The 12,523-nt window shown below is 35.7% G+C and overlaps 1 protein-coding gene across 1 annotated transcript in view; it reads left to right on the top strand.

Annotated features, from left to right (window-relative positions):
• Window positions 1-8,207, top strand: part of CDKL3 (cyclin dependent kinase like 3) — a 35,471-nt gene extending 27,264 nt beyond the window's left edge. Inside the window, exons 9-13 of the mRNA XM_081939592.1 lie at window positions 22-350; window positions 858-951; window positions 3,472-3,634; window positions 6,444-6,541; window positions 7,956-8,207. Coding sequence (XP_081795718.1) covers window positions 22-350; window positions 858-951; window positions 3,472-3,634; window positions 6,444-6,541; window positions 7,956-7,991 — 720 coding nt within the window. The 3' untranslated portion in view covers window positions 7,992-8,207. The remainder of the gene's footprint in view (window positions 1-21; window positions 351-857; window positions 952-3,471; window positions 3,635-6,443; window positions 6,542-7,955) is intronic.
• The last annotated feature ends 4,316 nt before the right edge of the window (window positions 8,208-12,523 follow it).

Here is a 12,523-nt window from a genome sequence, read left to right as displayed (position 1 = left end):
TGAATGTATTACCTGTTTTAGGAAATGGAAAAAGACAGAAAGTCAAAGGAGATGAAGATCAAAGGTATTAAAGTGAAAGGGGGAAAATCTGAAATTTCAGAGCTTAAAAGAAATGAACAAGAAGATGCTGTTTCACAGTGGGTGACTTTGTCTCAGAATGCTCTAAACTTACCTTATGAGAACAAACCCACAATTGGTGATGGTACCAGCTTGATAACAGTTGGCATTGATGCTGGTGGGATGAAGGATGAAGCTCCACAGACACCCTGTACAACAATGCCACGGATACATCCAAACTGTGGAAATCTTACTGCGAATTTCAGTTCACATTTCCTGTGTCCTAATTCAAGGTATCGATTGGAAAACTGAATGCTGGCCATGTGTAGGGGAGAGTTGGATGGAGGATAGGAAAGGGTATTAATTTTTATTCATTTATTTTATAAGGTTTATAGGCTCCCCCAATCTCAACCAACGTGAAGCAATGTTTTATTTCCTCTCCATAACTTGGATTAATACTATACTATACAATATGTAATTATAATATTGCATTCATAAATATCACAAAATGAGATCCTGGGAATAAGACTAACTTCCATTCCCACCAACCAATCATTTCTATTAATAGAGGGAAAACATCTCAGTCAACCCTCAGGGCTCATTCAAAGCTTTAAAGAGTAGGGTTTTTTTAATTCATAGATTTAAATATGCGTTTGACTCCTTATTTAAAAATCATCTTTTCAGGATAAATGTTTTAAAATGATACATGAAACATGTTTTTAAATTTCATTTTGGAGGAAAGCATTACACTCTCAAGTGCTCAATTATTGTCCAAGAATAAATGTATCTTTCTTTATCAGACTTCCAGAAAAAGCAAAGAAACGGCGAAGTCCTTGGCCATCAGTAGGACAAATAGGTTCAAACAGTCGTCAGGAAGATGGAGTTCTGACTCAAGTAATGATAAAAAAAATATTTTGTAAAATACTATAGTTCATGCACTAATGCAATTATAAATCAAATTATTTTTCAATTAATTTTAAGCTATACTAGATTTGACAAACTAATTTTTTTTGTTTAAACATGGTTTATAGCCCAGCTACAGGTAAAGCAGGAGGGAGGTTTATCTACCTTAGGTATGAAAAACCAGCTGAGTGACTTTAGGCCAGTCACTCTCTCTTAGCTGAACTCACCTCAAGGGTTGTTGTCATGGGCAAAATAGGAGCAGGAAGGAGTATTAGTTATGTTCACTACCTTGAGATTTATAAGGTAAGAAAGGTGAGATTAAAAAAAATCAGGATATGTCCTCTTTGGAGCTTACCTTCTTTGCAGGCTATTTATCTTAAAATCAGTATTCTTATTTGATGGCCTCATATTTGAATACATTAAAAAAACCACCTCCTATGCCCTTTTAAATCAGTGAGAAAATAATGTCACCTCTGATTTCAGCTAGACTTAAGCAAATTTGTCAATATCATACTTGCTGACTTTTGTAGAGTTTTGATTTGCTGTATAGGTAATCACATTTAGTGATTGCCTCTATGACCACTTGCAGTTACAATGGTGATAAAAAAAGGAACTTTGCAGCCAGTGTCTGCATATATGACCTTCGCATTGTTTCTCAGTCACATTTGTTATTACATTCAACTAGTACAATATTGGATTGTCTACACCTGACTTGTTTCTTTTGTTTTTATTTTGTTGTCCCCAGCAGGGTGGAGAGATTATTATTTAAGCAAGCTATCTCTTCCTGAGATGCTTTTCTCCACAATGCAGTACCTTTCCAGAAGGTGCTAACCGCAAGTTAACAAACTCAGCTCTGTGATTTTCATTAGTTGATTGGAACTGTCCAATGGGCTTGCACTGTTGCTGGACAATAACCAGACCCTAACTAATTTCACACTAAAGATTCTTTTGCCTCTAGGAAGCTGGCAGCCATGAGCTTGATAGGAAAAGTGCTAGCACCTTCCTTTAGATGTGTATTCCCCATTGTATGCTAACTTACTGTCTTGTAATCCCTTCCTATCCAATTAATGCAAATAGTTCTTAGTTCTTTTCTTGCTAATTATCCAAGTGTGGGGAGGGAAGAAGGAAAAATGGGCCATAAGAGTTTTCCTTTTACCCAGCTTCCTTGTAAATTGAATTCTGGAAATTTTCCTCTGTTTGGATTCACCTAGCTGTTTTGAGTCATATCTTTCTGCCACTAAAAGAAAGCTGAAATCAAATGATGAGCACTGTTGAGGTCACATGATTTTTCACTTAGGGACTGCTTTGCTTAACATCTGAGTTACTGGTTTCAGTTGAGGTTGCTAAATGAAGTCCAGCTGTGTTCATCCCAGGGGTGTAATCAACTTACCTTTGCAACCGGTTCACAAATGTGAGTATGCGCCTCTATGCATGCGCAGGACCTTCTGCGCATGTGTAGAGTGTCAAAAACCGGACATGATGATGTCCGAGCGGGTGGGCGGAGCCTCCCGCCAACACTGCTACCATTTGCCTGAACCGGATAGGACCAACTGAATAGCACCACTGGTTCATCCCTAGTGTTAAAACATCCAATAGGTTCTGTGGTTCTAGTATAGCCTGGAGTTTATTCCAATTCAATTATATTCCATTGTAAAATGTTTGCACTTTTCCAGGCTTCTAAAAATGAGTAAACAACTTAATATTAAATGGACAGGTTGATGTTTACATATTCCTGGCCTCTGGACCATAACTTGTTCCTATGATCTGAATTGGAAAATAAATAACTGTCACTGAATTATGTATCTCTTTGGCTTTTTTTGGTGGTTTTGGTTACAGAAAAGGCGTATTTGAATGTGGTAACTGAAAGTAGCAAATTTTTAAAGATTGGCTATTGGATTCTGATTCATAGCCTTTGGTGTGCCAGTTAAATAATTATTTTAGAGAAATATGCTTGGAAACACATTTCAAACATTACCTTGGCTTTCCCATTTTTTTTTTCAAAGGAAGTTGCTGCCTCTTATTTTTTAGCAGATAAAATAAACAAATCTTAGTAGACAATGTAAACCAGGCAAGTACTGTATAGTTGGATTTTTCAGAGACATAATGCTGAATGCTGTCAGTTACTAAAGCACCAAATACATTGATTTAGTTTGCCCAATAATTTTTAAAGCATTTCTACTTCCTATTGATATCAGCTTTCTCTAAATAAAGGAAATATTTTCAGTATGTTACATGAAAGGCAGAAATGAATAAAAATAATTTTAAAAATTAAATCTGAATGAATTCTCATAGATGTCTCCCAAGAATAGTTATCTTGCATGACTAGGGTCAATTTTTTTATATATCTGATGAGTTAATTTTTTAAAATTCTTTTTGATTTTCTTAAAATGAGGCATCTGGTGGTGTTGTATATACAATTGTCCCCTGAAGTGTTGTGTTGCTGATTTGATATAAATTATATTATAATCATGGTATAGATGTTTCCTTGGATGCATATTATTCCATGTTTAGAACCAAATGGAGAAAGTATCCCTGTATGAAAGAGCTGCTCAAATTGATCAAATGGTGAACATAAACAGGAAGAAACGCAACATTTCAAGATGTGAGAAAAGAGAAATTCACTTGCCAGAACTAAATACAACAGGGCAACAGAAAGAATTGAAAGCAATGGAAAGTATGTTTATTATATTCTACAGGTCTTTGTGAATGTCTTTGTGTATATAATTATGGACCTTACACCTGAAATGTGTATCTGTAATTATGAACTTTAAATATGAAGTAGCATTACATCAGATTTAAAGAAATAGTTCCCAAAAAATTCATTGACAGTAAACAGTCTATTTGTTTAGTACACAACTGGAGTAGCATCTTTTCTTTGTAAAGGGATGCCTGGATACAAACCAAATCCAAAAATTACTGGAAATGGGAAAAAAAATCCAGCTATTACTGGAGTACAGTTACGTATGGCTGGCTTTAAGTCATAGCCAGCAAGCATATTTGCCCCCAATTCAAATGGAGCTTTAGTGTTTATATTTACCCTTCATATTTCCCCATTAGAAACATTACTTGTGGTCCTCGACTTACAATCATTTGTTTAGTGGCCATTTGAATTTACAACAATACTTGAAAAAGCAACTTATGATTGTTTTTCACACTTAACGACTACTACAGCATCCCCATGGACATGTGATCAAAATTCAGACGTTTGGCAACTGGCTCATGTTTATGACGGTTGCAGTGTCCCAAGGTAATGTGATCAACTTTTGTGATCTGACAAGCAAAGTCAACGGGGAAGCCAGATTCACTTAACAAGCATGTTATTAACTTAACAACTGCAGTGATTCATTTAACAACTGTAGCAAAAAAGATTGTAAAATGGTGCAAAACCTAACAATCGCCCTGTTTAGCCATAGAAATTTTGGGCTTGGTTGTATACAGGACTACCTGTATTGTGTAAATGCTACCATTTGCATTTATTTTTGTTTGATTTTTTTTAAAGATCAGGTTAAATAGCCCCTCTAGCCTGTGCTGCTTTATCCAATAAAAATGTAGTTCCATTAGAGTATTTTAAATATAAATAAAATACTAAAAGGTAAAGTCCTGAATAGTTTGGCCACAAGATGACCAAGAATGTGTATTAGTTTATTTTCTTTGAACTGGAGAAATTCCATAACCAACTGAGAAAGTGCTTTGGAACCCCATCATTTTCTAAAAAGGCTTGCAATAAATGAGGTAGGGGAAGAGAAGAATTATTATTTTTTATTTGGTGAAATATTTTTTGTATAATGCAATGCAAGATAGCAAATATATACTGACATTTGCTAGCCATGTCACTGTCCCATCAGAGCATATTTGAAACGGAACATGGCAATAGAAGTCAAATCATACTTCTCTGTTCATTGAGGCAGTATATGTCTATCAGCAGTAGATAACCAAACAAGCACCCAAATAAATAGAAAACAGTGTGTATGTGTGTGTGTAAGTATGTAATGTCACACATGGTCATTACATAAGGATATGATATCTATTGCTGCATTCAACTTCAGACCTATTCTGAAGAGACTAGTGGCATGATTAACAAAAGTATGTATTCATGGTCTCAAATGACATTCCCCAGAGTTCATTTCACTAATAAATATTGGTTTATTAATAGTGGTTTATAATAGTGGTTTATTATCTATGATTTCTGTTTTCAGTTGCTTTTTAAAAAACTTTCTTGGCCCATTTTTAAATGCTAAGCAGCCTGAGGAGTTTCAAATTTGGACCAGAGGCAGTGATTAACGTTGCTTTTCTGACAGGTATTATGCTCCTGCAAGTTGGTCCTTTCATTTATTTTTCATCATATAGGCTGAGGTCCTCAGATATATATGTATTGAAAGCTGAATTAAAATATGAAAGCTTTGATAAACAAATAATTGTTCCTTTTGCAGTGGTTTCCTTTTGCAATCTTCAATGGTTTTGTTAGCTATTGAGTTGTAGTTTTGGGAATATTTCTTCAAAACAGAAAATGTGCAATTCTGTATTAATAATTTTATTAATCGAATCAAGTAGAGTAGAGTAAGATAGGATAGAATAGGAATAGAATAGAATTCTTTATTGGCCAAGTGTGATTAGACATACAAGGAATTTGTCTTTGGTGCACATGCTCTCAGTGTACATAAAACGGAAAAAAATACATTCATCAAGAATCATAAGATACAACACTTAGTGATAGTCATAGGTTACTAAATAAGCAATCAGATCATACTAGGAAACAAATAAAACAATATAAATAGTAGAGATACAAGCAACAAGGTTATAGTCATGTGGGAGGAGATAGGTAATAGGAAGGATGAGAAGAATAAATAGTAATATAGTCTTAATAAATAGTTTGACAGTGTTGTGGGAATTAGTTGTTTAGCAAAGTGATGGCATTCGGGGAAAACTGTCTTTGTGTCTAGTTGTTCTGGTGTGCAGTGCCCTATAGCGTCATTTTGAGGCTAGAAGTTAAACAATTTATGTCCAGGATGTGAGGGGTCTGTAGATACTTTCACAGCCCTCTTTTTGATTCGTGCAGTATACAGGTCCTCAATGGAAGGCAGGTTGGTAGCAATTGTTTTTTCTGCAGTTCTAATTATCCATTGAAGTCTGTGTCTGTCTTGTTTGGTTCCAGAGCCAAACCAGACAGACACAGATATAATATTATGAAGATACAATATACAAAAAAAAGGTGAAATATTGGGAAAATGAGGAAGGAAGAGGGAAGAAGAAGTTTAGTGTTAAGAGGGAAAAAGAAAAAAAACATTGGCTTCCGACTCTTTTTAGCACAATAGAATAAGATAATGTTATTACAACTTTTTACTTTTATATAGTATGTGCTAGCCATTTCTAAAACAACAAATGGATCTAAACCCATAGTCAGTTTCATTTTTAAAAAAAAAGGAAAGATAAAGAAAGAAAAGAAAATGTGCAATTCTAGAAATAGTTATTTTTTCTTGTAAAAGTTAAACAGGTAAGAGTGCTGAAAAGAGAGTCTAAGAAACCTGAAATATCCAAAATACCATCTTTACAAAATACGGATCAGAATCGTGAAAAGCAAGAAGTAAGTTAAATTGCTCTGCTGTGAATTTCTAACCATATAACAATGTGGTTAGTCTATTACGTAAAATTGATTTAAATTTTCTTGTCCTTTGTACAAGCAGTAATGATAACTCAACTAAAAATTAAAAGTCCAGGGATATAGACAATCCCTTTGGATGATTGTCCATGGAAGGATAGGATAGAATGGGAAGGTGTGTGATATCCATTTCAAATGACCCAGATATGGTTGATTAAAATGTTGTGACATAAATGTACTGCTGGGGATATTTACATTGATGGTGGGCTGCTAGGCACGTTGCAATAATGATAGGTCAGAATCAGAGGTGGGATTTACTTACCTTCCCTACTGGTTTGCAAATGTGAGCATGTGCATGTGCAGTGCTCATGCATTACGTCGGGGTGGGTGGGCAGAGCCTCCTGCAGCTGCCACTATCGATTCGCCTGAACTGGAGAGAACTGGCTGAATACCACCTCTGGTCAGAGTGGTATATGAATGATCCAGTGGGTGCCAATGCCCTTCATTCCCTTGAAAGGGACTTGCACTGGGTTCCTTGGTTGCATACCTGAAGCTGACAAAAGAAAATTCTCATTCTTTTCTGGGGTTTTAATAAAAGAAAACTGATGCCCAAGTTACTTTTGAGGTAGCAAAATCCTGGAAATTCCAGAAAATCTTGCTCTTTCACTCCCATGTTCCCAGACCTACTTTGAACTCCTTTGCTGAGTTATTTTTGAATGGGGTTATGAGTAACATTTGCATTCTTTTGTTAAAAACTGTTGCAAAGGCCTTTTGGAAATGTTATTGCAATGTAAAACATTGGGGTGTTTGAGAAGAAGATTGGTGTGCACCAGTGGTGGGTTTCAATTTTTTTTAGAACCTCTTCTGTAGGTGTGGCCTGCTTTGTGGGAGTGGCTTGCTGACCATGTGCCCAGTGGGAGTGGCATGCCACCATGTGACTGGGTGGGTGTGACCAACTTGTAAAATGTGGTGAAACTAACTTAACGCTCTTGCTTAGCAACCAAAATGTTGGCTCAGAAGCTCTGGCATTTGAAGTTTTAAAGCTGTCACGTTACAAGACCCTTGCACCCCTAACCCTTTAGAAAAAAACCCCAGGGGTGTTCAAACTTGACAGCTTTAAGACTTGTGGACTTCAACTCCCAGAATTCCTCATCTCGCTCTTCATCTTGATGATGTCTGGACGGGCAGGGGGAGGGAGCTGGAACCAGTTCTAAATGGCACTGGAGATTTGTGGAACCTCTTCTATAGAAGAGGTTAGAACTGGCAGGAACCCACCCCTGGTGTGCACTGCTCAGAATTGCTTTTATAGAATTGGATTAATAAAGAAATAAGATAATTTTAATGAGCTTCTAATAAAAGTCTTCTGTCAACTAATTTTATTTTTCAATGTAATATTTAGAGCACGAGAAATTCGGGAAATATGCAAAATGAATGAAAAAAGCCACATTTTTCCATGTAACAGCATGCATCTTGGGAAGATATAGAATGTTGGCGTAAGACATTTGCTTTTCAATTAACTTTTTATTAAAAAGTGCCATGGATAACTCTGCAGAACATATGTAGATCCTCTAATAAAGTATTTTGAAATGCAATAGTCACCAAACTATTCATTTTGTATGGAATTATATAATATATTTAAAGATACTAAGCATATATACACAGTGCTCACACTAAGACACTAGGGGAACATCTTAGCATTCAGCTCCACATAAGCACACATAGAATAATCAAAATTATACCAAAATGCCTTTAGTCCACCAGCCCTCACTCACATTGCTAGCAATGTACAGTTCTATGAAAAAGTATCGATCCATTTTTAGATTTTTATGAAGTTTGCATATCTTTGCCAAACCCCCTGCTTAGGCAGGAAACCCTACACCACTATGGAATGTTATCTGCTACAAATGTTTTTAATTTTGGTGTTATTTTTTCTCTTAGAAATAATTATTTAATAGCAATTAATAGCAAATGTATGCAAACATTTTAACAACCCAAAAGGGGGTGAATACTTTTTAGCTTTTCACTCCTCAGGTCCATGCCAAAAAAGATACTGCTAAATGTGGCTACTGCTAACAAAGCACATCAGAAAATTGTATAAGATAATATGCAAAGATTCTAGCTTGCGGAATAATTGTAGCTTGTCTCAACCACAAAAGATAACTTTGGACAAGGAGAAAACTAACAGAAACCATCCACAAACACAAACCTTTGGGGCCCAGGACAACTCTTATCATAAAACGTCTAATGATCCAGCCTTTAGCCACCTTCCCATCTTTGGTTGTTCACTGGCTACCAATATAAAATGCCTCCAGCTTATCTTGTGACTTAATTTGTATTTGAAATACTAATGCCTGAATCGCTGGCTCCTGTATTTCTGGACATATAATTTCTGCTACTTATTATGATCAAAAAGTAGTGAATTTGTGAGTGAACCTAAATCATTGTGAAATGATTTGCCCAATGATAAAAATAGATATCACTGCTGAAATATTATACAGTCATGTAACATACATTTTATATACAGTACTGTGCAAAAGTTTTAGCCACCACCCACTTTGTTGTTTTAGCAAGATTTTAATGACCATAATTATTTTTTGGGTCTCGAATACCACAGCTTGAATATCCAGTTTGTTGGTTTCCCTTTGAGAGTAGCCTTGCTGATGCAACAGTATGATTTTATCTCTGTCAAATTAGGGTTCCATTCCATTTGGGTTTATGGGGGCCAGGTGTCTGCTTTGCTCAGCTGTAAATGAAGGTCACACTATATATTTGTCGCTTTGGCCTATGGAAGCTCTTTTTTCTGCTTTTTCCTGTTTTGGATTCTGCACACAAATTTCCTGTAATTTCTGGTTATATTCTAATAAAGAGACTGAGACATAATTATATATGGTCATTATACCATTGCTGCAACAACAAATCTAAAGAGAGCCTAAGACATTTGCACAGTTCTGTACATAATTTGACATAATCAGAATTTGACATAAATTCAAACATTCAATTTGACATACTGTATTTTTCAGAGTATAAGACGCACCAAAATTTTGAAGAGGCAAATTAAAAAAAAAAGTTTTTGCATTCTGCAGACCTCCCGAAAACGGCCCATTTGTTTTGTCAAAGAAGTGGCATCGATAGCCTTTAGGAGGCTTATAGAGTGCTCGGGGGGGGGGGGGGGCGAAGCAAAAACAAGCAACAAAAGACCCGCTTTACACTCATTTTTGCCCTCCCCAGCTCCCAGGAGCACTCTGGAAGCCTCCTAAAGGCTAGGCATGGCCATTTTTGCAAAGGGGGGGGCAGGGTTTCAGGAGGTCAAAAATGCTGCATTCAGTGAATAAGACGCACCCAGATTTTCACCCTCTTTTTTGAGGGAAAAAGGTGCGTCTTATACTCTGAAAAATACAGTAATCAGAATTGTGCAATCTGTTCAATGCAGTGTTATTAATAGTATGTCTATTGCTCTAATGACTATTATGTGGAGAAGTCCATTGTGTCAAAGCAGTGGGAAAACAGCATGAGTTAGAATCTTTTGATTAAAAAACAGCCAATATATTAGGAATTACAAAGCACATTCTACTTCAAATTGATAGAAGTATTTTTTTTAATTATTCATATTGGTTGGTACATTTTTAAATGCTCTGTTAAACTGTTTTTTATTTTATTTTTCAGGTCAGAGAAACTTACTGTAAATGCAACACAAACTGAATGAATGCAGTTTTTTTCTTTATGATTTTCCATTGATTATGATTTTCACCATTCAGCTCCAAGTACTTGATAAAGGAAATAAAGAGGAAATAACTTTTTCTCATACAGTGAATATATATGCTGCAGGATTTTTTCCAAAATAAATATTATATACAGTAATTCTCATTTAGCTAATTAAAAATATTTCAATGTGTCTTATACATGTCATTGACAATAAGCTGAATCTCTGTGGTTGTTTATTTGCAGAGGGTTTATTTACAACCTGAATCAAGCATTATTTTTATAGAAACAAACACACTATCACTTGTAAAAATAAAATATAACAAAAAGAAAACCTGTAAGTGTATTGGCTGCTAAAGAATTCTTTCCCTTCTTCCACAAAGGTAATCTCTCACTCACACTCAAATACACAAACAGACACTCTCAAATAAACACCCAGAAACATATATTTTCTAAAGCAGCTAATTAGAATACCACAGCAATATGTGCCTGAATTTTATTTTCTATTCTTATTGCTGTTTTAATGATTACAAGTAATATAGAAAAATTACTATTGCAAGACTCATTCAATGTCATTAGTTGCCTTCTGTGATTATGTTAAATTCTACAAAATTCTGTTAAATTCTATAAAATAGTAACAATTTTCACTTAGTATTGAGTTTTTTGACATTAATTACAAATGCTATTTCTCATTTTCAACTATAAAAATATTATGGGATACAAGCCTAAATGCAGGCAGTTGCCCCTTTCCATGTCATTGATGGTTTGGCTATTAGCAGTTATTGTTAGTCTTTCAGGGTAGATGATGTCAGGAAAGATTCCACATGACATAGTCATGTGAGAAGTGAAATGTCTTCAAAAGAAAAAAACAAGAAAATCCAGTTGCCTCCTGAAAAAGCACCTTTTGGACAAGCCTGACCTGGATGACTGAGAATCTCTATAGATTTATGTATTAGGACATAGTAAAAATCATCTGGTCCTTAGCAGTTTTTATAAGTAGGTATTCAATCTCAGATGAACAACAATGTATGACATATTACACCATGTCTTTTATTTTACAAAAAGGAAGCCAAAATGAAGAAGCCATGTGGAAAACTAAGTACATCGGTACTGCTTCCATAGGTATGAAGAGGCTAGGTAGTAGCCAAGTCTTCTAATCAAGAGCCCTTGAATTGATCAGTAAGTACGACTACCTTATAAAAGCCAAAGTTTTAGGAGTTTGCTGGTCTCCAGCATTGAGGTATGTGTGATAACACAATGCCAAAGAGTAAAGACATTAGCAATGATTTTAAAGAAGCAATTGTTGCTGCCCAAAAATCTGGGAAGGGTTATAAAGCCATTTCCAAACAATTTAAAGTCCATCATTCTACAGTGAGGAACATCGTAAGTGGAAAACATTCAAGGCAGTTGCCAATCTTCTCAGGAGTAGACGTCTCAAGAAATTTCCCCCAAGGTCAGATCATGCAATGCTCAGAAAACTGCAGAAAAAAAAAATCCCAAGAGTTAATCTCAGCATGTTAAATGTTAAAGTTCATGACAGTACAATTAGAAAAAAACCTGAACAAGCGTGTCTTGTTTGGAAGGGTTAGCAGGAGAAAGCCTCTTCTCTAAAAAACAAACCCAACATAGCGGCATGGCTTACGTTGGCAAAGTTGCATCTGAACCAATCATAAGATTTTGGAACATTTTCTTTTGGATAGATGAAATCAAAATGGAGATGTTTGGCCATAATCCAGAGTGCTGAGTTTGGTGAAACCCAACAATATATCAGCACAAACAACTCATACCAACTGCCAAACGTGGTGGAAGGGTGATGATTTAGATTTATTTTGCAATTACATCACCTGAGAACCTTGCAGACATTGACTCAACCGCGAACTACTCTGTATTGCAAAATATTCTAAAGTCAAATGTGAGGTCATCTATCCAACAGCTAAAACTTGACTGACAGTGGGCCAAAGAATCAAGGTGTTGTAATGACCCAAAGTCCAGACCCCAACCTGACTAAAATGCAGGACCTCAAGAGTGCTGGGCATAAACAAATGCCCACAAACCTGAAGCAATATTGTAAAGAATGGGCCAAAATTCTCTCACAACGATGTGACAGAAGATTCATAGTCATACAGAAAACGATTACTTCAAGTTATTGCTGCTAAAGATGGTTCTAGAAGCTATGAAATCATAAGGTGTACTTAGTTTTCACACATCGCTTCTCCATTTTGGCTTTCTTTTTGTAAAATAAATGATGACATAGTGTAATGTGTCATG

Source organism: Natrix helvetica (assembly GCF_964273705.1).
Source record: "Natrix helvetica genome assembly, chromosome: 1".
Lineage (NCBI taxonomy): Eukaryota > Metazoa > Chordata > Lepidosauria > Squamata > Natricidae > Natrix > Natrix helvetica.
The sequence above is the reverse complement of the archived record's forward strand: the minus strand, read 5'-3'. Positions and strand labels throughout refer to the sequence as shown.